This window comes from Rhipicephalus microplus, chromosome 3 (genome assembly GCF_043290135.1).
Source record: "Rhipicephalus microplus isolate Deutch F79 chromosome 3, USDA_Rmic, whole genome shotgun sequence".
NCBI lineage: Eukaryota > Metazoa > Arthropoda > Arachnida > Ixodida > Ixodidae > Rhipicephalus > Rhipicephalus microplus.
Window position 1 is genome coordinate 11,064,994 of NC_134702.1, and position 26,661 is coordinate 11,091,654.

A 26,661-nucleotide genomic window follows, 5' to 3' on the forward strand; every position below is an offset into this window, starting at 1 on the left:
ACGAGAAAAACGTAACAGCATGATTTAACTCGGGCAGGACAGCACATTTTCCCACATTAATAAACACACTCCCTCAATTTTAAAATCATTCGAAAAGGCGACGTGCTTATAACCTTTATTTTCATGTACAGAGCGACATCCATTTTGCATAAGAAGTAATATAATGGGTGTACAGATACAACTACATGACAATTATACCAGAAGGAATGCAATAGCCTAAATTAATGACAAGTGATCAATACAAGGCCACATATGCCATCAACAATTTTCTGTATTCACTTACACTCGAATAAGCAACAAAAGCACAGCACTACCTGCTGTACAAGTGATGAATACTCCTATTAAAAGATTAAATGAAAGTTAAATTAATATTTTTATTTACTTTTCTCAGCAGCACCAAAGAGTTACAGTGCATATTTAGATGGAAGACTAATGCAGCGGGAATAGACAGTGTAGAGCAGAATACTACTTGAAGATCCAAACACAACTTCAATTGTAAAAGTTTACCAACATCACCGTGTATGATCTGTCAAGAAGCAACAGATGTAAAAGTAGAAATCGCAAAGAAAAATCTGCATACCCTGTGTCATACCCTCATACCCTGTGTTTGACACAGGGTATGCAGAAAAATCTGCATACCCTGTGTCAAACACAGCAGAAAATTTCAAGCCTCACACCACGAAATGAGTTTCTGTTAGGTGCCACCATTCTTTGATAGAAGTGAATTTATGTACGGAAAAAAATAGTTACAGCAAACTGTTAGTGTTCATGATCTACTGATACATTATCTGTATAGTTTGTAGCCAAACAAAGAGACACGCAAAAAGCAAATATATGCAATGTTCCAACACACATGCACTTTTGCATTAAAACAAAAAAAGCCTGGGGTTTTGTGTGCCAAAGACATGTTATGAGTACATGTAAAACCATATATGGGGACACCAGATTAATTTTTACCACTAAGGATTCTATTACACAAGTACACTTGTGTTTTCGCATTTGGCCCCACTGACTAACACGTGAAATCTGACTCGTGGGAATTTGACCCATTTGTGATTAGCAGTAGAGCAAAAGTAGCCTGACTACCTTATCAGTTTTAGCCAGGTTTGTAGCAGAAAGATAGCAAAAGCTTTAAAAGACTTCGAGCTAATAACCCGAGAGCTACACAAGCTTCCTATGAATATTGTCTACGCATAGAGTGAACGGCTGTTTTTGTTGTTTTTTTAGTGCCAAGCAAAAGCCTACTTGCAGTGCGAGCAACCATAGTGCATATCATATAGTGCTGACGTGAAACACCATAAAATTTGTGCATGCAAAACATTGTGTACAATTGCACGCCCATTACAGCTCATATTTGCCATTTTGGGCTGTGTGGCCATTGCCCCATTTGCTAAGATTACAATGAGACACAATACTACTATAGATTTCAAGCATACAAACAGGGGCTGTCTGTCAACTCATTGCATGGAGTTGTCTACCTATGTTAAAACAAAACACTATTCAGAGTGACAATTGAAATCACTTTGCACAACAAATCGTCAAGACAAAAATAGTACACATTTGGATGCCCACGTTATACATTTTGAATGCACTTCACTAAAGAATTACAATTTATTAGAAATAAAAACACTTCACTTCAGTAGAATGGTTCACTGCTACCACAGTTCACTTGCAAACAATAATTCCCTTTGCATGTTTGCCAAATAAGACTTGGAATCGAAAGCTTTGTGCAGACTTGTCTCAAACTGGTCATCCTATCCTGTCTGTGCTGTATGATTACTTATGCCATACCAACAAGTTCAAAGCATATGCCTCCATGATAAATATAATGCCTTTGTACACACTTCATCACTCATGGTATAGTTATTAACCTGATCATTTAATCATTTGTGCATTAACTGCCTAGGTACCACAAGCTTGGTCTTGCAATATTTATTACGTTTCTCCAGAGAACATGGCCATCTCAGTTGAAGTGATGACAGAGAGCCCTGAAGATAATGACTGCATGTAAAACAGTGTTAGATGCCACTTTAGGAAAATGCTTACTGTGGCTCCAATGTGTAGCATAGCAACTTTAGCAAATATACGAATTGAAATTTATGTTTTGCAGAAAAAAAATCATGCAGTTTGTTCAAGTGAGCTATTTTTACTTTGAGATGGTTGCCGAATGACGTGAGCTGCTGTCAAGCTGTGCCCCCCTCCCTTACACACTTCTTTAATGTGGAACACTAAGCATACTTGCGCACATTTGCTACGCAGTATCACATGACCCCAAGTCTTGCACTGCATCTGTTAAGAGTGTATTGCACTTGTAAGCTATAGCATTCTCAGCAAACAATAATAACAACTACTCCACTTCAACTGCAGACTGCAGCACATGAATCAAAGTGCTAACACAGATCATAGACTCCAGTTTGAACATCTGTGTCATTACACCACGTAGACCAGAAGAACACTCCCTGGTACAGTGCAAGCCTCCCTATGTTCCGAGTACAAAATACCTAAAAAATGCCAAGAAAAGAATATTATTGGTGCCTCAATTATCCTACATTGCAAATGAATGCAATCACCAGATCTCCTCAAAACCAGCCATTTGTTCTTTTTTCCTAGCTTTTACAAATTACCAAGCCCTACTTGAGGCAAGTAAACGTTAGGGTCAAAACAAGAAGCCATGTTAGCACCAATCAGGCTTCAATGGTGAATATGAGCAAGGTACACGGATGATGGCACAGATTCTTGAAATTGTGTGAATAGTGTTTAGTCCCTTATTCAGTCGGACCGCTCGAAACGCCCACAGTCAAGTCATAGTAGAAAAATTATTTTCGGTGTACTCTATCTAAGCACATAAGCAATGAGCAAGTAGGCCTTCCTTTTTTTTTTCATGATTAGCTCGGAATCTGTAGACCAAAAATAATGCACGAAAAACATTCACTCACACCTCTTCTATACAGGCTCAAAGTACAGCAAAACACTATAATTGGTGCATTATATATGCAGTATACATTAACATTACTAGAACAAGAAAACTGCTTTTATATGCAAAAGTCTACAGTCAGTACACCCACAAGATTTGTTAATGTGCTTATCTGCACATGTCAGACAAGATTTTTGTAAGGCACAGCACATCATGTGTTTCTCTTTTGCGGAGAATCTCGAAATCATATTGCTACAATGACTTGGAGAAGGAATTTGTACAGCTCCAAAAATGAAGCCATGAAAAGGGCAACTAGACATAATGATTAGCAGTGGAGGCACTGGAAGCAGTGGGGTGTAATGTTTCAGAAACAAAGCAGAAGAATTGCACAAGGCATTTTGAGGTAGTGACAGCTAATGACTGCAGAGGCAATGAAAGGCACGACATCTACTCTGTATTATGCTAAACTTGTAATTTATCTCTAATTAAATGCCAAACCATTTAAACCATAAAATGAATGATTGGAAGACTCACTGCCATCAAAGTTCCTTAAATGACTAATCTCTCCAGTACCAATACCACAAAGCATCACAGTACAGCGAGCTAACCTTGCCCAATAATACAACGTCAACACCAGAGAGTAGTAACACAGCACAATAAATTCCACAATAGCTGTGTGATGTCAACAAATATTACTGCATAATGATGTCATCATGTGAATGATGCTTGGCATATCATTTGGAGATCAACATTAGTGTCAGAATAAATCATGTGTATGCCATCATCTTTTGCACAAGGATCTTGTAGCACCTTCTGCAAATTGAAGATATTGTTACGTGAAGGCACACGGGAAACTAAGCGTTTGAAGATATATTTACACAGCGCCAACGCGCAAGCCAAGATGGAGAACAAGAGCTGTGCCCTACACCAAAATCACGTCGTCTTCCTCGGCGCCTATCTAACCGCCTTCACAAAAACTATATGTCAGCATTTCTGAACGCAAGTTCTCTGTTGTTTCTGTGAGTTTAAATGCTTCTGCGAATCTGACAAACAAATATTTTAAGTGCACTGGAAATGCAGCTTGTGCATTTGCTTCATTTGGAAAATGGTTTAATAATCAACTCTGATATGGCACGCCTCTTTCTTACACTTAAAAGGGACACTGAAGAGAAGAATGCATTTTTTCATATTATGTCTTCACAATAAACACTACTCTTGCTGCTAGAAGGAGTGTGTCAAGTGACAAAACATGTAAGAAGAAGAAGGCACAGGTGGCAAAGCTGCCTTGCAATTCCCACAATTCGTGATGTCACAGATTTTGATGGCATCTCCTAGGACCTACATAATTCTATGTCTATAAAATTATTTACATTGTGCAGCAACACTTGGTGTAGCAAGTTTATTATATCAGACTTGTTAAATTATGACACTGTATTTAAAGTCCTTGGCACCACAATCTAATAAAGCCAAGGTGCCAGCAATGTCACAGCTGACATCATAGAATGCACTTGTAGTTTTTAACTGTAGTGTGGTAATTATAGTACAAATAGAAAGGAATTAAAGAAGATGAAAGCAGTACTAGCCACCGGTGGGGGCCGAACCTACAGGATACGAATCGAAAGGCTGTGAGTTCGGCCCCCACCTACTGATTTGATTGGGTGGTTTTTTTTGTCCTCCAGGCATGGCACATAGGTACACATTGCAAGGAATCGACCAAGTAGCAGGTGAATTTTTTCAATATTTTCTGTAGTGTATAATTCCTAGATGTTGTGGTTAATTATTCTATTAATTTGAAGTACCAATTAGCAATTATAAAATAATGAATGCCTGCGGAGTTTAGCAAGATATTCTTTTAGAACCAATGACAAATTCCTCAATGGTGAAGAAAACACCCCTATGGTCATATCCCATAGCAGTGGCACCAAAATAAACAATGACCGGTTCTGACAATTCCAGGCACAGCTTTCGAAGATGAAGTTCGGAAATTCTTTTTCTTAATGTAGTGCATCGGCCACACATGATAGAAAGTAATGAACAACCATTTCCTCCCGATTGCAGACGAGGCAGAGAGGGGAAGTCGCCAAAGCTGATTTATGCAAGTAAAAACTGAGGGAACCAACACAGCAACGAAATTTTGTGATGGCAATAGCTACTAAGATCATTGAATTAAATAAATTACCGTGCCAGAAAGGTATTTGTACTTCGGAGCAACAATCGATACTAAGTATGATAACCTTTTCCGGAATGTAAGTGTGCAACATGTCACCATCGTGATGCGTGCTGTTAGTGGAGAAACACAGATGATCAGTGCAAAAAATGGCGTCCTTGCAAGAGATTCTGCCATTTTATTGAATTACAAACATCCATGGCCAGGAACCCAAATTAAATGAATAAACTGTAGATGAGTGGGAACTAGTAATTTAAAGAGCTTCAGTTTAAGCGCATCACTGGATGCGGAGAAAGTAAAGCACATAATGAGTAAGTTGTAACTTTTGCTACTGTAATTGAAGCGGCTTGTGAAAAGCTAATATTATTACCATGAATTCAGCAAAAAATACAGGAAGAAAATCAGGCATCCAGAATGAAAAAGACTAGTCATGTTCAGAGAAAATTACAATGCCAGGTCTTTCCTCGGATTGCAATACGTCTGTTGCAATGTGTGCAACACAGAAACGCCCGTCGACCTATTTATCTTTCATTTCGACATCAAAAAGGCAGTCAAGTTTGGTATGAAAATTGGGGGACCCTTAGGCTCCACCTTAAGAGTTGAACATGATCCCGATATACTGTGTGTACTCAACGCATTCTGTGTAATGGGTACCATTACTACCATTACACAGAATTCATCTATTCGAACTTGCTACGCACCTGCTAGGTGGCCTTAAAGGAATAGGTGCTGTAATGTGTGTGACTTTGTAGTGGGAGGCCAGCTTTGAACCATGCAGTTAATATGATAATCACATGTTCTGATGCCCGATAGCAATGTATGTTTGTATTACGCATTATTACTGCGATAATTAATGTTGTGTTGTGAAGCATGTATATAGGACATGTGTGTTTGTATTGCATGAAAAGTTACTTTGCCTGCATTTACAAGCAGAGGAATTTGTTTTCACTGCATTTCCAAGCTGACGCATGGCTGTGTGGTAGAACACTTGTTTGCCTCGCAAACTACCCGGGTTCACTCTTCACTGGGACACGTAATTTTTTACTATTTACATTATTTGCACCTTCATCAGTTTTTAGGTCATGCACAAGATGATTTTTGGCTCATAGCCAATGACGCCAACACCGGGATTTCAGCAAAGTGAGCTATTTAATGCTATCGTGTTGAAATTTGAAACTGAAGCTTTGAAATCCATTTTCTTCTAATAATGTACCTATGATGGCAAAATCAACTAGAAATAACCTTTCAGTATAAAGTGATTAAGGGGCTCCAGTTTGGTGTCCCTTCAAGCAGAAAGCAGTACCCAAATGGGGAAAAAAAAAGAGGAAATCTATGTGAAATAGTTTTCACTTGCTAACATTTCTAGATAGAAAAACATTTTTCTAAGGAAAACTCTGTAACACCAAACTGTGATTTATACAAATGCCCCATACATTCCATAGCAGCACATCCACTAATGGTTCAGAAGCGTTACACCACTAGACCAGCAAATGAGGGTCCAAAAAGTATCCCTTAACAGTTAACAGACATTGCAATGTAGTTTGGGAAGTCCTGGTTGGCCGCAGGGCAATCAACATATAGCCACACCAAATACATCCTTAAGTTATCCTGTTTAAAAATACATATAGTAGAAAACAGAGCCACCTTCATTCAGCACCGTTAATGTTGGCGCCGGGAAGTGGTTTTCAGCACTCTGCCAGAAATTTTGCTCTGCGCTATATCCTTGGATGAAGTGGGCTTGTTTCTTGGCCTCCTCTTGCCACGACTACACTTCCTGATTGCACGAGCTGCCTTCGTTTTATTTTGAGGGCTGCTTTGCGAAGGCTTCTTTTCAAGAAGGCTTGAAGAATCATCATCACCATCATCATCATCATCATCAGGAAGACTGTCTAGCTCAGCTAGAGTTATGATGCAGTCTGGGTCTTCACTCTGGAGTTCCTCCTGAACTGTGTTCTCCACAACTTCACAGTCTTGTGTATCTATAAGAATACTGCTGATGCACTTCCCTGTCTGTACTGCAGGTGCAGTCCCATGGTCAGTTTGTGCCCCACTAGCAAAACTGTGTCTCGCTGTGGCTGTTGAAGATGCTTCTTTGTCAGCTGCTTCATCAGGCACATCAATTTTCTCCGACGGCTCGTCGGTTTGAAGCTTGTGTGAAAGACGGTGCTGCAGCATCTTGACGTAGGAGAGGAATATCTTGTGGCACACTGTGCATGAGAAAGTCATGAAATTCGGTGGGGATTGGTTGGTGGCCCCACGGGGTTGATCTTTGGCTGCTGCCACCTGGGTTCGAATCAGTTCAGCCTGTTTTGATTGGTTTCTAAGCATGTTGATGACTGAATTCTCAACCGGCTCTTTAAGGGACACACTCGTTGCAGAAGAGCAATCTGCTCTTTCAAAAGAACGACAATCATCTGCGCCAGGTGTCCTTGTGCTAATCACCGCTTCGTTGCAGTCTCCGATTCGCTTGTTCTTCTTCTTCTTCAAGAGGCATGCTTCGCGGATGTGCTTTCGGTAGTTGGAGAGGTGGACAAACGGGTGAAGGCAGTACGGACAGGTGTGCTCCTGCGCGTTGCGCTTGACCTCGTGGCCAAGGCGACCACTGCGCACAGGGACTTGCGATGGTTTTTGTCCTTCGGGTTTGTCACGTGCTGCCGCAGCTATATTCTCACTTTCGAGTTCGATCACTGGCTCATTCGAAGTACCACCGCTAGCCTTTCCACTGAGAGATGCTTGTTCCATGCTGAAAGTGTGAATTAAAAGGCCAGTCGTACGTGTTTCGTAAAGCAAGAACTTCCCACGTGAGTTTGTTTCACGTCTGAGTCATCCCTGAGAGACTCCTTCAGAGCTCGCGCTTCAAGTCTCTAAAAAGAAATATGCAGCTTTTAGATCGCTTGAAGTCTTCTGTCCAGTTTGCGTTTCTGACGTCAATTTACGCTGGCTGATTACGTTATGCCACCACCAAAGACCCAAGTCACCCAGCCTTACAGTACATCACTCCTGCCGACGATCAGCACCACGTTAAACTGAGAGGCGTTGACGTGTGCCTGTTCGAGCCACTCGATGTTTGTTCACAGTAGCAACGTAGCAGAACACACTTCAGGGCGCGAGGCCGATGCAATCGTGTTTGTAACTTCTGAAGGTGAAACGATGTCAACGAACTGACAGCAAAAGGGGTGCGAGGACCGTTGTCCTTGGAGCGCAATCGCTACTTTCGAACAGTTCACCGAAAGATCACACACAGCACGCACGGGAGGTGCCAACGGTCTGTGCAGTGAAGCAAGCAACAGATAAACAACCGGCTGGCGCACGCGATGAACTCCGCGGTAATCCTTGAATACAGTGGAAGAAATATTTTTTGCGGCTAATCAATCAACTATTTTTTATTAACTAACTATTGCTATGTTTGAAAATGTAAGAAACTGTGTGTACGCGACTGCGGTGCGTAACAGCTGTTTAATGGCTGCTTGTGGAAGAGTAGACGAAGCGCGACCTGCCTTTTTAGTTTAGTTTTATGAACTTGAAAACCTCTCCCTTGCGAAATGCTTGAACATGGCTAAACTAAACGGGAGGTGGCTTGGGTTAGAGAGAACTTGCAGTAAAGTACTTGGTTCTATCTATGAAAGAAAAAAATTCCAGTCTCACGCGCGTTGGTATGCACGGAAAACATTTGATCGCGATCAAGGAGTGGCCGCAGCCGGTCTGCTGTTTTTCACGCATCATTTGTGCAAGATTATAAAAATCAGAAGTTTAGACAGCGTGTAAACGTGGGCGTGTTGGTGATGCATTGCAAAACTATTTATTGCAAAGCGTTTTTTTTTTTTTTTTCATAAGTGGAGGGGAGAATGGTAGAGGCACCTTTTAGTGGGGGCTAAGCAGGCAGATGTGCCCGAGTGTTGGTTTTTCCGTAGCCCATGGCACAAAAAAAAAAAAAAATTAAAATTTCGGGAAGAAGGGGGGGAAGACGAATGTGCGGTGTGCCACTCCCTGGGTTGAGCGGGGTAGGGCATTGGGGGCGGCCGCCTCCCCCATCACGTATGTAATAGGGGGAACCAGGCTTGGGGGTGCTCCCCCCCCGCCCCCGAAATGGAACCTTGCGCACGCCGTTGACCATGTCTACGCCACTGGCGATTCGTGATTAACCATAGCGCAACAAGATCTACTTTGATGCCATTTTCTATAATAATGCCAAACACCTACCGAGCAAATGTTAGGCACTACTACATCATCTGCTACACCTGCAAGAAACGTTGCGACGAAAGTATTGCAAAGAAAAGGGGAGTGGCATGCTCTTATGTCGACTGGTCTTTTCCCTCTGCCTTCCAGATTTTGCACCCATATTTACTGAAGAATTTTTAGCAGTGGACCCACATCTGGTGACTCGTAGGTATTGAAAGAGTTCAAATTCCCAGTACCTGATTGAATATGGGTACCTGGACATATATAGAGGCCTATCTCTAAATGAAACTGTTGATGCAGTGGCAAAAGCGTCGTTAGATGGACTAGCTAATATTATCTCTACAACAATTTTTATCGTAGTGGCTAGATTTCAGAGGCGAATGATATGAAAGTTCTGTGTACTGTCTCTAAGAAATTTCCCAGATTTTTAATCACCTAATAATGCAGTAGAAAAGTTTGTCATGTCATACGAGAGAATTCGAAATTATAATTACTAGGCTATGCTGTCGTATACCATCATTAAATTTTAACATACAGATCTGGTGTGGCACCCTTTCATCTTCTTATTGAAGGGAAGATAAAACAATAGCACATCTGTTTTGTTTTTTTCTCATGCTCCATCCCTTTGTGCTGACATTGTACAAGATAGCATGGCCACTAAGGTTTACACAATGACTACGGTTCCAAATCTTCATGGTTATACCTTTTATATTATTATTATCATTCTTGCTTTATAAAAATGAATAGACCCGCTTTTTTATTTTTAAGATAACAGTTATGATTTAAAAGAATTCTTATTAAACAAATGACAACTTATTCTTCTTCTGTATTATAAATATTTTTTCTAAGCTACCCGACTCTTGCAAAACCCCCAATGGTGGGTGTAAGCCAAAATTTCGAGATCAACATTTATGAAATAGGTATATCTCTGGGCAGACGTGCTTTGCCCAGACAGGGGTCCATATGGCATGTACTTGCTTGCAACTGCCGTAGTGTGGCTACTCCGCTGCGTTGTAGGTCCCAGTGAGGCAGTGGGTAGAGGCGTCTGCTCAATCTGTACCACCGCATAACGTCACTGTAGCTTGTGACGAAATACTCTTCGTCTTCGACTTCGGGTTATTCCGGCTTCGAGGAATGTGTTGACGAAGACCCGCGACTAGTTAGCATGTGTGTCTCTATCTGCCTCCTTGGTGCATTCGGGCCCGCGTCCAGCTCCCCAGCATGCGCAGGAAAGCACTTGACGGTAACGTTGGCTTCCAGTTTCGTTATCGTTGTAAAATATGCCAACACTGCAAGAAGGCGCGAGCCACACAGAGACTCTTTCCCTGGGAGTGTGCGCCACCGCCGGGTAATCAAGAAGCAATGTCAACTAACATCAGCAGCAAAACCGTGAGCCAAGAACCAGGCAACTAAACAGAAGTGGTCCAGCACGTGCTTGGCATCCTGGAATGCCAGCGACCGAAAGCGGCGCCCTCATGGGTTTGACGTGAGTATGTTGCTGCTCCAGGATGTCCGAGCATGCTAGAGTCTTGCTTTAATTTCCCTACCTCTTCCCCCTTTATGCCAGATCAACAATAAAGTTTCACTCATCAAAATCTCTACTGAGACAAGGACAAAAGAAAGAATGAACAACCTTCCTTTCGTCCTTGTCACGGTAGTCACGCTGTCGTTCATCATTCAGGAGTTTGGCCGGACCTGGCCAGCGCTGCTCAGACTCCAACCTGATGAACGCTGGCCAGGTCCCCGCCAGTGAGAAAATGCGCAAAATGAAAATGTGGTTGGTGATGCCAGCTCGAAGTTCTCACATCAGCTCACCACAATGTCATACACTTTCACAGTGACTGCAAGGGCCTACATAATAGCTTATAGATAAAGAGCATGTACATTGTGTTCTAAAAAACATGAAATCTTCACATAGCAAGTTTCAAGAATTTTCATTGAACCAATATGGCCAAACTATGCAAAAAGACCTTGAAATTACCGACGTCACACAAACGTTCATAAGGGGAAGTTACTGCACAAAATTCTAACATAAAAAATTAGCCTTCATTTCCTTTTCTAATTCCAGCTATTTTTAACCAGTGACATAATTTATGACAACAGCATTAGCAAAGTACAGTAGACTCGTAATAATTCCAACTCTTATAATTTGTAATTCTGGTTAATTCAAACAAAATTTGAAATTTCGGTTTGCCCGCTATTCTTTCAATATATTCAAAAGCTGATTAGTTCAAACTCCATCATTCGGTTAATACGCACTTTTTGTGAGTCAATACCTGAACATATATCTCTTGCTTTTCCTCTACTATTCGAAAATTTGCATGTTTATATAATCGTAACAGCAGAAAAATTAAAAATAAGCACTTTGTGCCTTCAAGGAAAAAGGCTTTGCTAGTAAACAAATGTTCGAAACAAAGCACTAGCGTGGTAGACCATGATGCTTCTCAACTGGCACAGAGAGCTCCGTGTTGAAGGCACATATAGCAAATAAGCAGCTGATTCACATTTTTTTTTTTTCAATAGATAAGCAGTAAACAATCAATAACCCTGTGGACCTTATGCCTCCACTTTCTGCTTATATTGAGCAGTTAGGGCTTGAGAATGCTTAAAAATTTAGAAATTTGATAAAAAGTAACACCTAATCATAATGTGTCCTGTCACCTTGCCCAAAGTCATATAGCCACACACACGTTTGCACACACGCACACACACATATATATATACACACAAACAAGAACTTCTGATCATTCAAACAAAATCCAGGGGTCCCCTCAAGTTTGAATTAATGAGAGTTGGCTCTATGACTCATCTGTCCAAACAGATTTAATATTTCACTTTTGGTATATCTTTAGGATCTCTTTTGAATGGCTCAGCATACAGCTATAAAGTGATTCAGTTTTACTAAGCAGCCGCTGGTCATTCTCAAGAGGTGTGCTAAAGCAAAATCAAATATGTGTAATGCCACACTTATGAATTACCAGTGAAAGTTTCCTCATCACATACGTTGAGGTTGACAAGGCAAGGGTTGACAGTTCAAGCTGCACTACACTGAAACAGGCTGCACCAGAAGGCCAGCCAAGGTCAGGTTCAAAAATAAGCGAGTGCAGAAAGATCAAAACCAGCAAAATTTGGAAGGAGCCTATGCCCTTTCATAGGGCCAGCAACAGAACTCTGCCGAAAAGAATAAACGTCTTAATGGCTTACATGTGAGCCATGTCCTTTTTCTCAGCAGAGCACCTTACTTATTAGGCTAGGTATCCTAAAGTGTGTAGACAAGATACATAATAAAGGCAGAAATGTCTGTCTTGGTACTCTGTACAGGGGAGGATGGTAGGAAGTGTATAAAGTGAGCCAGTTGCACAAAAGGTTGAAGAGGCTCACTTCCTTGTTAGACGTGACTTAATGTGCTTGGCTGAGCAGTCTGTGTGTACCATGTATATAGCTGTGCTGCAGGAACAACAGCTAGACATGCTTCGCATGAGGAGCGCATATTTTACAAAACCAAGTATAATTCTAGTGGAACAATAAACAAGCTCTTACCCACTGACATTCGCTGCCTTCATCATCAAAATCAGTGTGAAACAGATGATTACTTGCTTGAGGTTAAACTGTGCATCTTTCCTAATTATATGGTGGTTTTGAGACATTAAACCCCACTTATAGATCAAGTCAAATAAATCATGACCGTGCATATCACCAGTGAAAAAAATGCGCGGAAATTACCGAGATTGCTCCATCCAGTTACCCTCATACTTTTTCCTATTTCCAGGATGTGTGCAACTCGCTCAAAAATGGGAGGAGGCTCCGAGTCGGCACTATTTTTAACCCTAGATGACGTCAGCCGAATAGTTTGGCAGACTGGTATTGTGCAGAAAGGTTGCATTGTTTTCAAGAACTTTTGCCTCAAGCATTAAGTGCAATGTAATATTAGTGAATTATCCATCTAATCAATTAATTTGAATGAGATTCTTACTGAAGCAATTGTTGAATGCTGGCAACCCAAGCAAAACAAGCCGCCTTGAACACACTTGCCTGCTTTTCTTAGGAGAAGGGGCAGCTTTCTTTCAATGCATTTAAAGCATGCAGAAAAGCCACCTCAACAGGAGCTACAAAAAAAAAACATTAGGCCTGCGTTCAATGCACAGCACAGTCACAGGAAAAACTAGGAGAGGTCTTTAAGAGCCCTGTTTTAACACTCTTTGGGTAGCTACTGCAAGTACACTTGCAGGGTACCCGCTACGCCATTGATCATTGTGTAATAGGCAAGTATTCACAATGCCATCCTTCGGAGAAGCGTGGTATCCGCTAAACACTTGCAACAAACTTTGTTTTTCATGCAGTGGCTGATGATGGTTAAGAATTATGCCTGGAGTATGTGCCACAGTTACTAGGTGATAACAAGCTTTTGTAATGGCTTGGAGTATTGGACGACCAACTCGTTACGCCATTTGTATTGTGTGACACCTGTTGTTCCTTTGCTATTCTAAAACGTTTTATTATTCATATTAACACAATTTCTTTCCTGACATCAAGCCTGCTTAAGGCAAGTTTTCGAACGAATCCCAAGCGCCGGCGTGGCTCAGCAGTAGAATACTGGGCTGGCACGCAGTGGATCGGTGTTTAAATCTCACTATAGCCTCTGTTCTTGGTTTTTTTTCCCCCCCCTAATTCGTGCTACAGTGGTTGCGCACACCAGCGGCGGCAGCAGCGGCAGCTAAGGTGCTACACACGACCCATGTTGTGATCTCATAACAGCTTTCACTGTAAAACACAGGTCAAAGAAAAACCGTACACAATAGGTATTCAGACAGGAAAATGTCATTTATTATACATTGCAAAATATTCTCCCCTAATTTGCCAAACAACATCAATAATTGTGGCATCATATAAAACATTCATTTGTAATACCACTTTTTTTTTACTTTTCATGATTACAATAAAATATTCGCTGACTCTTTCAAGGCACATTCGTGGGTACAGCTAGTACAAAAATGTACACTTGGACTCGCAAAAATATGAGAATTCTGCTGACATGCACAATATGATCAGTTAATAATAGCAAGGCACAGATGCAAGTTTATTCAACAATTGTTATCCAAATTATTACCTTTGCACTCTGCAATTAATCAACACTGATCGACAATAATAAGGCACATGATTACACTATGAAGTCAACAATTATCTCGATCATCGTTCACACAAAAAGCTTATAAACACACCACTTTCTCACAATTAAATAAACGTATGTCATGCATAGCACAATAAAGACACTTATACATTCAACATAAATAAAGATGTTTCTATTTACAAGCATTTCTCAATATTAAATCCTTTTCAGCTTGTAAACATAACAGCACCAACTAATGTATACATAACTGCTCCATAAATTCTCTGAGCTACATGTGACACACCACAGTTGAGCAGCCTTAAAATTATTTATCATATAAGGTACACAATGACCAAATGTGTCGACTTCACAAATGTTTTCTTGAGCACAAGCTTTCTCACTCTAAAAAAAAGACAGATCCTGTGTCATAATCTTGGGAAGTTCCAACGTGTGATGCAGAGCTGCATCAGATGCAGCCATGAATCTGGGGTAAAAAAAAAAAAAAAAGATGATTGAGCACGGCTTGGTTCTCTTTCACACAATTATTGCTTGTCCCGGCTTGTCTTTGATGTCCTGCCAGATTGTCTTCGCATACCCCGCCGCACCTTGTCTTTGACAGGTGCCTTGCTGACGCTTGAAGCGCTCTTTTTGCCGGCACCAGTTTTCTTTGCTGCCTTGGTTGTTTCAGCAGTGGCTTCTGAAGGTGCCACCACTTCAACAGGAGACTCCTTGGTTGCTTCTGCTTCAGCCACATCGTCGCCATCATCTTCATCGGGAAGACTGTCCAGCTCAGCAAGAGAAACGGCATAGTTGTGCTCTTCCCTCTTGAGTTCCTCCTGAAGGGCTTCACTTAAAACACAGTCACTGCCCCGTGCACCAGTAAGAATCTCATCGAAGCGCTGATCTTCGTCCGTTTTCATAATGGAAGTGGATGCTGGAGAGTGAGAGCAATCTGCTCGTTGAACACCCTCCAAAACCTGTCCTGCGTCGTCGGCAGACGTTTCCCCATCATGAACGTCTGATGCTTCAGCAGTGTCTGCCTTCTCTTCCTTTACCAATGGCTCATCTGTTTGGAGCTTGTGTGATAGGCGATGTTGTAGCATCTTGACATAGGAGAGGAAGATCTTGTGGCACACTGGGCACGAAAAAGTCATAAAATTAGGCGAGGAATGATTGGCTCCACCCGGCTGGTCTTTTACTGCAGCTGCCTGGGCTCCGATGAGTTCTACTTGCTTTGACTGATTCCTAAGCAGATTGATGACAGAATTTTCAATGCGCCCTTTGAAAGACATGGTAACCGTTGAAGGGCCATCAGCTCTGTCCACAAGAGAACGAGACTCATCTGATGCCTTGGCACTGAACAGGGGAGGCTCTTCTCCATTCTCCTTTGCTTTCTTCTTTAGAAGACACACTTCACGGAGGTGCTTTCGGTAGTTAGAAAGGTAGGCAAATGAGTGAAGGCAGTAAGGGCACGTATGCTCCTGCGAGTGGGGTCTGATGTCCGGCTTATGGTCGACGTTGTCTTCATCTGTGCGCTCTTTCCCTCTAAGCCTGCGGGCTGGTGCAGCCAGCACTTTACTTTCAACTTCTTTAGTCTGCACAGTGTTTGTTGGCTGATTCACAGGACAGCTGCTGGGAGACCAAGATGTCCCATCGGAGCAATTGGGCACTGCCATACTGGAAGCATTCGCAAGAAGTTCAAGGCCACTTGTATCTGCTTCTTCAGGAAAGGTTACAGAACTTGACAAGCAGGCACTAGCAATTTCAGAGTTTTCTTTCTTAACATCTTTGCTGTCCTGCACAGGCTCTGTGCATACCTGAGTCTCACTTGACACGTCTTCCTTTTTGGAGAACTTCCCAGCCTTTCTTCGTTTTACAACTTTTTGTCCAGCCACTTTCTTATTGGGACAAATATCTCTGAGGTGCTTTTTTAAGCTGGCCAGATAAGTGAAGCTCCTCTTGCAGGTGCTGCATGTGTGAGAATTGACAAGAGCAGATGAAGCACCACCAGTGGCATTACTGGCTGCTGCAGTCTTGCTTCTCAGGACTCTTCTGCCCTCGCCAAATATGGGTGATGGCACCTGCTCAATCTCTGCAAATTCAAATTGATCACTTTCAACCTTAACTTCTTCGCACGAGTCTTCTTGAGCCTGCGGCGAGACATCTTTAAGAGATGATTCAGGTACACTAGGAGGCATGCCATCCATTTTTTCTGCATCTAATGAAGCGTCATGTGTGTTGTTGCTGGTTACATTGCCAACCAATTCTTCAGGACTAGATTGTTGTTTATCATTGGGGCTCTGCACAATAGCTTCATCCAAATGTACACCGGTGTCTGATTCTGCTATTTTCTCTTCAGTGTCTGCACTTTCAACAGTCGTGCCAAGCGCAGTTGCATCATGTTCATCTCCTGTATCGTGTGAAACAGGAACGTAGTCATCTGTGTTTTCTGTGTGCTCTAAAATTTCAACTTGCTCGACTGCCTCTTCGTTCTCTTCAATAACTGCCTCAGCAACTGGTTCGGCAGGAATGCTTTCAGAATGCACTTTCAAATCAAGGGCCTGCTCTTCATCCTGCGGCGAGGAGACCCTGGCCTTGGCTCGTTTAGCCTCGGCTAAGGGACTCTCAGACATGTGTGGTCTCTTTTTTCCTTTCACATGGCATTCTCTGCTAGTCATGCCGAGCTGCCTTGCAGAGCATCCGAGGCGGCTATGCACACTGTAACCTCTGGTTAGCTGCTTCTGGAAACCCGAGTTGGTACCACAATCCAAAATGTGCTGGTGGAGGTCAACGCGACAGGTGAAGCTTGAGCTGCACTTGGTGCACACCAGGTTTGCCTGTGCTGGTGCTGAATCAACTCTTGTCGTAGCAGTGCTGCTCTGAAAGAACCCGATGGGACTTGTGAAGGTCCAACACAATTCAGGGGGCACTTCTTTTTCTCCTTCTATTTCCACATGAGTGCAGACAACATTTGGGTGATTGTTAATCTTATGTTCATCAATAGCCTTCCTTGAACTAAATTTTGATGCGCATACTGAGCATATAAAGGTCACCGGGATATTGTGTCCTATCACATTCTCACCAGCATTCTGGGACCTAAAATTAGCAACACCGTTGCTTTTGTGAGGTGAAGTGTGATCCTGCTGCGATCCTCCGACGAAGATGCACTCTGTTTCTTCACTGTTGTCTGAGCCATCATTGGATATTCCTTGGTTGTTGGATGGAACTCGGTTTGAGTAAATCTGCATCATTTGAGTGATATCAAAAGCAGCAGGGAAGTTATGAATGCTGTATTGAACATTCGCCCTCTCACTCTTCTCCTCGGGAAAGGCACAGGGGTCCTGCTTTATGTTGAGTTGTGTAGACGTACCATCCAGGTGGTAGAGCAGGTTTTCAGAGATGCGATGAGCAATGGTCATGTAGAATTGTTCCTCAGACATTTCCTTTGCAGCCGGTTTTGCTGAACGAGATCGGACAGATATTTGCTCCTTTCGAGACTGCAGAGAGCGCGTCTTTTTTTCTTGCTGCACTGTGCCATGGGTAGATTTCTTATGTTGGCGTAAACTTATAAACGTAGGGAACCTGCGCTTACATACACTGCAGAGGTACTTGTTTTCAGGCTCAAAGCCTTTTGCACGCCTCCGCCCAAAAACGTGCCCATCGGGTGGCTTGCCTCCCTTTGATGGTGTTCCCTCAACAGAAGCCCTATGTGTGGCCCTGTGTTTCTTCAACTGCCCTTCCTCTAGAAAAAACTTGGAACAGAACTCACATGGGTAGTAGCACTCGGGGTGGTGACTCCTGAGATGCTTCCGAAGGTGCACATCATGCGCAAATGAAGCTGCACAAAATGAACAGGGCAAGTCCGAGCCCTCGTGAATTTTTTCATGGCGCCGTCGATTTGCTAAATTCGGGAAGCTCTTGTCGCAATGCTTGCAGAAGAACTGCTTCTCTCCTGAATGGACGGACTGGTGGCGAACAAGGTTCTGACGGTGAGAGAACGTCATTTCACACTGGCTACAACTGAAACCTTTCTGGCCATTATCATCAACATGGCTGCTCACATGTGCTTTCAGTTCATCTCTCAAATCAAAAAGGGTGGAACACAGATGGCAACGATACAACCCTAAGAACTTGGATTCACCGGAGGTCAAGGATTCACTTTCTTTACGAAGCTGACGCACAAGATTAAGATTGATGTTACAGTTTGTGATGTCTGCTTCCGACAGGTACTTGTAGTTAACGTGCGTCCTGAGAAAGTGTCTCTTGAGGCTGAAAGCATGCTGGTAGGTTCCTGTGCAGACGTCGCACTTGTATTGCTTCTTCCCTTGACGGGCATTCACAGTCACTATATGGAAGCTCTGAACATGGAACTGGAACTCACCATCACGGATCTCACTCCCTGGCTCTTGTCCATCGTCAACATCTGTGTTGTCATCCGTGTTGTCCTGGGAGATTCCACCAATTTCCTCATCAAGCTTAGGAGATCCTGCGCTGCTGGAACGGCCAGAGGGCGACTGGTCAGTAACTTCCTCACTCTCAGTGCTGTGTCCAGATCCGCTGTCCTGCTGCGGGTCGTCTACGTCTTCTTCCTCCTCGTGGTCCATCTTGATGGGCTCCAGTCGTAGCTTTAGGGCTTCCACCCAGCTGCGCGCTTCATCAAACAGCCTGCATAGAGAAGAATTATAACCATTTAAAGCAGCAGAAATTACTTCGACATTAACGCAGCCTGCAAAGCAAATAGAAGGATCATCACTACCTAAAGCAGCGACTTTACTTCAACATTAGCGCAGCCTGCAAAGAGAATAATTATCAGTCTCTAGAGTAGCGAATTGACTTCAGCATTACCGAAGTGAAACGCTAAATACGCTATTATGCGCGAAACTAGCGCGGTGCCACGTAAGTAGGGTGGTTTAGGCGGTTTCTACGCCACCGACCTCGGCATCTTGATCGTACTGACCCTACTTGGCAAGATATGGGTGCCTTGTATAACCGTTCGCACACCAAGAAATCGAATAACTAGTAATGCCGGGCGCGCACAAGCTTGACTAAGGCATTCCGCAACGCATATGATAACATGGCCGCGCGGAGCAGGAAACTCCGAGAGCAACACCGAAAGCTGCATCCGCCACCGGAGAAAAAAGCACGGGGCATTCAAAATTCACGCCACGTGCCCGCAAGGATGAGCTAAGCTTTTTCCACCGACGACGCTGGAGCGGAGAAGCACAAGAGGACAGCACTAGGCTTTGCAGACGCCTTCTCCTTTATCAGCAATTGAATCGCCGACCAAACATCAGCAGTTCGCAAAAGCGCAAAATGGTTGCTAGACCAGAAAGAGACGCCACGAAACGTAAGCTACACTATCACCAAATAAAACGTGCCAAACGTGAAATCGTCCACTCTCTGCGGCGCGCGAATGTGCTACACGGCCCCTAAATTACCCTACTTACGATAAGTCACGTAGGCATCACCAAAGGTTGTCGCTAGTAGTCGCGAGTACACAGTTTGTATGTTTGTACTAGCTGCCGTTGCGCAAGTTCTAATGATAAACATTCAACTAGAAAAGCCATTTGTGCAGTTTAGGAGTGAAACACTAGCGGCCGCGCTAAGCAGCGCGAACGTATTTATCCACCGACACGTTCAAGCTCCAAAATCGGCCATTATAGTGAGACGGAGTGTTTCCTTTAGAACCGAGGGCCACTCTCGACTGAAGATTCCGCGCAGCCCGAAGCTACACATTCCTTCATTTGGCAGCCAGAAAAAGTCGATCTCCACGAAATCAAACATCATGTCGGCAAGGCATGCGGCGCACCGATCACAAACAGACGTGCCACTTGTTGCAGAGGAAAAGCAGCGACGGTAAGTTGGGCTTCACGGCACCACCTTTGGAATGATACTCACCAAGGCAGTCGCGGGTCTCGCCGAAAATCCCTGCGAGCATGCTTCACAGGCGTCCCGTCGCGTCTGCGTTGGTCTCACGATGCTGGAGCGATAGTTTTCGATGTCGGACGGGGCAATTTTGCATCAAACAGCCCGTTTCCGAAGCGGGACCGACCTCGGCCCGCGGCGTTCCAGCACACACAACCAGGAGAACTCTCGTCATCCAATGAGATGGCGCCGTCCACAAGCCGGACCAGGTCCATTGGTGGCGCTCGGGGTGGGGAAGCCGCTGCTGCGCCTGCTGCTGAGCTTGCTCCACTGCGCGGCCATCTCCTCCGTGCGACTTCGCGGTGCGCGCGTTAGCCACCGCCTGAAACCGGGCTAAAAGGAAATCATTTTGGCCGCGAATAAAAGCCGATGCGCAGCCTAGATTCCGTGGCGGCGGCGTTGCCTTTCGCGCCCGAAGTCGCGTCTCGTGTAGCCGCTGCGCGTATCAGTGCGCACACGCTAACGCCGCGTGCGCATTTCACAAACAGCTGTGACAGCCAAGGTGGCTGCATCCCGTGCGAATCGGCGACCGCTCATCGCCACCCGTTATTGCGCGCTTCGAACAAACTGCGGGAAGTGCTGCTCCGCGCGAGGCGAAAACAGGTGCGCTCACGCAGGGCCATGCGCCGATCACATTAGGAGGTCAGTTTTTAGAATTCGCTGTGAAGGAGAAAGCCGTGCGATTCCCTCTCGCTTTTCGGCGTTGTGTATAAATTAGTGCCAGACTGCACAAAATCATTCTATCTATTCTTAGTCGAAGGAGAGTGTAATTAAAGGGGCTCCATGATTGCAAGACCATTTTGCCACCATGCGTACACTTGTAGTAACTAACCGCATGAAAATGCATCGTTGGTGGGGCAAGGAAATCAGGTGCGATTGTGAGTACGCTTATATATGTGCGTATACAGAGAGAGAGGGGGGATATATTTGGGGGAGAGAGGTTCGAACTCCGAACCCAAAGCATGCGGGCCCATCACCTCCCCCCCCCCCCCCAAATTTTTATCCCATTGCGTCACATACTATCATTTGCGACCATGACTCCACTCCACGGTAGCTTCCCTATCGCTTTCACGTGCGACTGTGCGGATTGCGTATTCTAGCGTTTCAGAAGTTCACCTCGAAGAGAGCGACAATACGCATATAAATACGTGGAGAAAATTCTCCTTGTCAAGGCGGCAATGAAGCGAAACTATTCACAGGTAGTCCCGGTGATGAGACAAAGAAGAAATTCCGCTAGTGCATGCCTGCATTTTCACGGGGAAAAATAATAGTTATAAAGAAACACTGGTGCACATAATAACCAACAAGTGCCGCGCCGCGCACACCAGCGTATTTCGTCGTTTCCAACAATCGCGCAATGTAGCGATAAGCCTCAGACAAAGGGCACGTGTTATCTTATCTTTCATTCACTCGACAGGCCCCTTCCCGATCCTTCTTTCTGCGATTCGTGTTTTGAAATGAAACACCACATTATATATGACCGCATGATCCACCCGCGTTTTTTTTTTTTTTTGTTCCTGTACAAAAATATCGATAGCATCATAAATCTATGTTTTTGCAATGGTCTAGCTGCACACTATATTACAAAAGCATCTGCGTGGATAGAGACAGTGCTCATGGCTATGAGAAATTTCTCACGTGGCTGCATTACTGATTGTTCTAATTGCGTAATGCGCGATTGCGTAGTGAATTAACATAATAAATTTTCTAAGCATGGCTAGGTAATAACGCGGAAACTCACTCTCCGAATGCGGAATGTCTTATTCACTGTAAGTAATAATTTAAATAAAGGTGGGGGTGGGCGAAGGGTGTACGCCTCCGCGCTTGCAGAATGTGAATATGCATACCATATAAAACGCACTTCTACCCGCAACGCGATTCAAATGATTGCAAGAAGAGAACACTGTCCGTGAAAGATTAGTTGAGTTTTGCGGAAAGCCCTCGCTACAGGGGAACATGCAAAGCCTGCATGGAGGACTGTGCACATCAGCGAAAATTACACCAGGAGTTAGTCCGGAAAAGCGACGCGCAGGCGTAAGTTAACGGTGGTAAGGGTGGCAGGCGGTGGGTGGCGGGCATTTTTTTTTTTTTTTTGTACTCTCGTATCCATCTTTACAAACATTAAAGTTTTTGTGCCATTGCTGGGCTGCCCGTTGGTGTGTCCTTGAAACTTGTAGCACGCACACTTTTTCGAGGGAACGAGTTCAGAATAAATCTTTAAGATACGTGCGATAAATTATTCCCAAGTAAATAAGAAAGCGATAAAAAGCGAATAAAGTGTGAAGGTAATATTAAAATTAGATAAATCGGGAGAATACGAAATATTTCTCTTATATGTGTACCGCTCTACGATCACCCGTAATGTAGACTGCGCAATATTCGTAAATGTACAAATTAACGCACCAATAATATACGAAGCGAAGCAATTGCAAGCCAACAACATCGAAAACAAAACAAATAAACCAAGGCGTAGGATGCAGAATGTTTTCCGACCGACATATGCTCAAGCGCGCAACAAATCATTTATATGCTCTTCATCACAGTGCAGAGTAGCAGGCTTTTCTCTGAGTTGCATCTAATAAGCAAACAACATTGTCTGCGTCATTGGGCAACCGAATGTGAATTCCGGGAATGTGCGCTCTGTTCTGGGTCATGCCTTGTAATCGCTTTGCGCTTGGTGTCGCGCTTTCCCGCCGCGAACGAACTGGGCGTGTCTCTTCACTTTTTCCCAGGTTGAGAAGGAGTTGGTGGTTGACTTTCCCTCTTCATGCACGGAGATGAAGACGACAATTCCATTGGAGGGCCCTGGGCTCAATTGTTTTCCCTTGCAGTAAACCTTGCGAGGACTCGGGCTGTAAAACGTGAGCACGCAGATGCTCAAGGATGTTTCATTTTTTTTTTTTTTTCATGTAGTATGACGCTACTATATGAACATAGTGTAAATAAACGTTTCTATTACCAGCCTCGGCTCTTCTACTCGTCTTAATTCTCCTGAGACTCGAATGGCTCCGGTTCGGACCGCGTTACCCAAAGTCCCAACCGTGATGAAAGAGACGGGATGCGGCGGCACTCGTTTTGCAACACTGGTACCAGCGGCGGGGTGCCCCAACTCCCGTTTCACAACACCCCTGTTCCTCTTCTTTTTTTTTTTCTCCGAAGCGAGCTGCTTTTCACGGAGGATATAAATATAGGACTGTACACACGCAGGTTCGTACATTGCTGAACTGAATACCCTATTCACTGGCGTGGTGTGCACATCATTCAAGTACGCGCCACCTGTTACTTCAACCGGATTAAGGCACGATGTACCCATTTGTACACGCTTCTTCGCCGGCAAGCAATTTTGCTCAACACAATGTTCGACGAGTGCCGCATTTCGGCAGACACGTGAAAATAATTCAATTCAATATTTTTCATATTTTTCTTGACACACACACGCACACACACAAACACACACACACACACGCACACACACACACACAAATAATAATGCGGTACGAAAAAAATATGCATGCATTTGAAAGAGAGAGAGAGAGAGAGAGTTTATTAGGAGGCAGAGAGGTCGGCCTGAGCTATAGTGCGCTCTAGCTTGCTACTTCACACAGGGGATAAGGGGAGGAGGAAGGAAAGAGGGATGAAGGGTGATGATGGGGACAAGAAGAGGTGGTGCGTAGGTACAGAAGCCGCTTAGGATAGCACCCTACAGCTTAGTATCTGGTTCAGTGCCTTTGATATAGTCTAAAACAGCCCTATAGTCTAAAACAGGACCGGGTTAACTGGCGGAACATGGGAGAGGCCTTTGTCCTGCAGTGGACGTAGTCAGGCTGATGATGATGATGATGATGATTATGATGATGATGATGATGATGATGAAAACAGCCCTTGTAGCAGTTTCTGACACTGTTTGGTGGCACATTGCTGACGAAATGTAGCTCTCATTGAGTGGCGTTCGTCCGACGCTTGCCATCGATGAAGTTAGCATCTTCACTTTTCGTCACGTATCACGGAAGTCACAAAATATATGAGCTATATGCACGCATTTGTGTTAACAAATACCACTTTATTTAGGTTGTACACTTTGAGGTATTTTTTTTCTGTTTTCACAAAAAATGAACATACTTCTACGCGCATAAAAACACAAACAACATACTTTAAAAGGGTAAAAAACTTGAACTTGTTTGCATGAATCAATCATGAAAAAACAGCGTGGTTATACGAGAGAAGAGCGAAAGGAGGACCGAGTGACAAAAGAAACATAGCGAATATGTTAATTATATTTTTTAAATGAAATAAAGACAAATAAACACCATATAGATACATATGAACTGAGAAAGGAGAAGCGTACAATTTTCTACTGCGGTAAGCTATTGAATAGACAGAACAATCTTTATGTTGTATCAAGTTGTTTCAATGTTGTATCAATTTTATGTTGTATCACGTTGTTTTTTTTTTCAGAAGTTTTGACAGTCCGCAATAATTTTTGTTTGTCCGAAGCAGATGTAACGAAAAAAAAAAGTGCGTGCATATTGAGATCGATATTTCGTTATTTTTGTGCAAAACTAAAAGCATGACTCACCACAGCATAAAAATATTTAATTACGACAATTACGACTAGTCAGGCGAACTTGCACAAATCAAGATATTACCTCGCTTTCTTTTTTTTTTTTGAAATACGATATAGAGCACCTCGGAGCAACATGGTATGGCGGATATAACACGTGCACGAGTGCCACGTGCTGCCGGTCGACATGCGCGGTTCCTCCCGCACTGCGGCCGGTTGCGCCCAATGACAGATCTTGGCAGTGATCGAATTACGATAATCAAACTGCATTTTGCTGCAGCGAGGAATGTACGTAATGTTAATCAATTCAAGTGAGCAATTTCAAGAAAATAATGCGCCTTACTTTTCTAATTACTCTGGAGTGAAACGGTGAATTCACTTCTCATGGCGTAAAAATATTTATTAAAAATAATAAAAGATAAAAGCGCAAGTTAATTTGAGTGCCACACCTCAAGCGGGGAAACGATGCAGGCCCTCAGAGAGGCCACATATATGTCCTCTGAACATGAAAAAAACCGATGGATCACCGGCGGCGCTCGACATTGTAGTGCCTCGCACAAATGCCACATTGTCCTTCGAACAGCGACGGATATTTATTTATATATATATATTTATTTATTTATTTATTTATTTATTTATTTATTTATTTATTTATTTATTACAAATACATACATCGCCCATTGGGCATTGTTGTAGGGGGTTTACAGTAGAAAATAGAATACAAAACAGCAAAATTAAAAGCAAATAAATCGTGCATTACAGTATACAGGAAAAATCAACACTTGTAGTACAGCATTAGAACAAAAGTACAAAACACAGGATTATACAACGAAAGCAGTAATTGTACATATAAAAAAATCAACAACCAAGAGAAGTACAAAGCCAACGTTAAATATATGGGTTATTTCAGCAGCTCAAAATGCTGTTTCAATGACTGTTAGGAAATTAGAATCAGAGAATTAGAATCAGAGAATTAGAATCAGAGAATAGAATCAGAGAATATCAGAGAATATGGAGCATCGTGGAGTCTTCGCCCTTCCGGTTTCTTCTGACGACTCCGGTTGTCGTTCACCCGCCCGTCTCAGCGACCGAGAGCAACATTCCAGAGTGGAATAATGCAGGGGAAAGACAATAGCGCACCTGAAGTGTCGACACGCCGCTGCCGTGCTGAATTTGGTTTTTTCTGTCGAGATGCATCTCAAACGAGCTGCCGATTCTCCTAAAGAAAGATCATCTGGGCACAAATACGTGCGCAGGCCGGGTTCCTCTTCAGGAAGGGGCCAATTAGGGTTCCTCGTAGCGCCCCCCTTCCTATTATGTCATAGGGCTGACCAAATCCCCCCCCCCCCCAACTCCTACAGTAGTTGCAGCACCCCCTTCATATTATGCCAATGTATGGGGCTAATTTTTCGCTCCCCCATCCCTTTCCCCTTTCCGCTCTCCTATGTCTAGGTGTACCTTCAACCAACCGTCGTCAACTGACCATTGACCTTTGGAGGCACAGTCGTGTTTATCATTATGCTCTGCTCCGTCCATCATGCTCTGGCTAGTAGCGTCGATGGACTCCTGGCCACCACGGGGATAGGAGAATTGGGGGGGGGGGGGGGCGGCACCCATCTTCCAATTATTCCAGCGCACTGAAGAGCACGCCGTGTCTGTTCATTTCGATCGCACCAAGTAAATGTTATACATAAAGTATTCTTTTCTCGTTAACCCGTCGTGATGAATGTTCCGGGCACGAAGATCCCTCATGATCCTGCCACCGGTTCCCAATTGGAGGGGGGAAAGGGTGAATAGGATTGTCGAGT

The 26,661-nt window shown here is 43.6% G+C and overlaps 2 protein-coding genes across 2 annotated transcripts in view; both read right to left on the reverse strand.

Moving 5' to 3' along the window:
* LOC119182453 (uncharacterized) overlaps positions 1-13,044 on the reverse strand; it is a 66,339-nt gene extending 53,295 nt beyond the window's left edge. Inside the window, exon 1 of the mRNA XM_075888881.1 lies at positions 12,801-13,044. The gene's annotated coding sequence lies outside the window, so the exon portion shown is untranslated. The remainder of the gene's footprint in view (positions 1-12,800) is intronic.
* On the reverse strand, positions 100-20,857 carry LOC119182422 (uncharacterized). The gene is made up of 3 exons (XM_075887660.1): positions 20,266-20,857; positions 14,913-19,032; positions 100-7,904 (listed from the first exon to the last, which is right to left on the reverse strand). The coding sequence occupies exons 2-3, from the start codon at positions 18,969-18,971 to the stop codon at positions 6,741-6,743; spliced, it is 5,223 nt and encodes a 1,740-aa protein (XP_075743775.1). The 5' UTR covers positions 18,972-19,032; positions 20,266-20,857; the 3' UTR covers positions 100-6,740.
* Between the last annotated feature and the right edge of the window lie 5,804 nt (positions 20,858-26,661).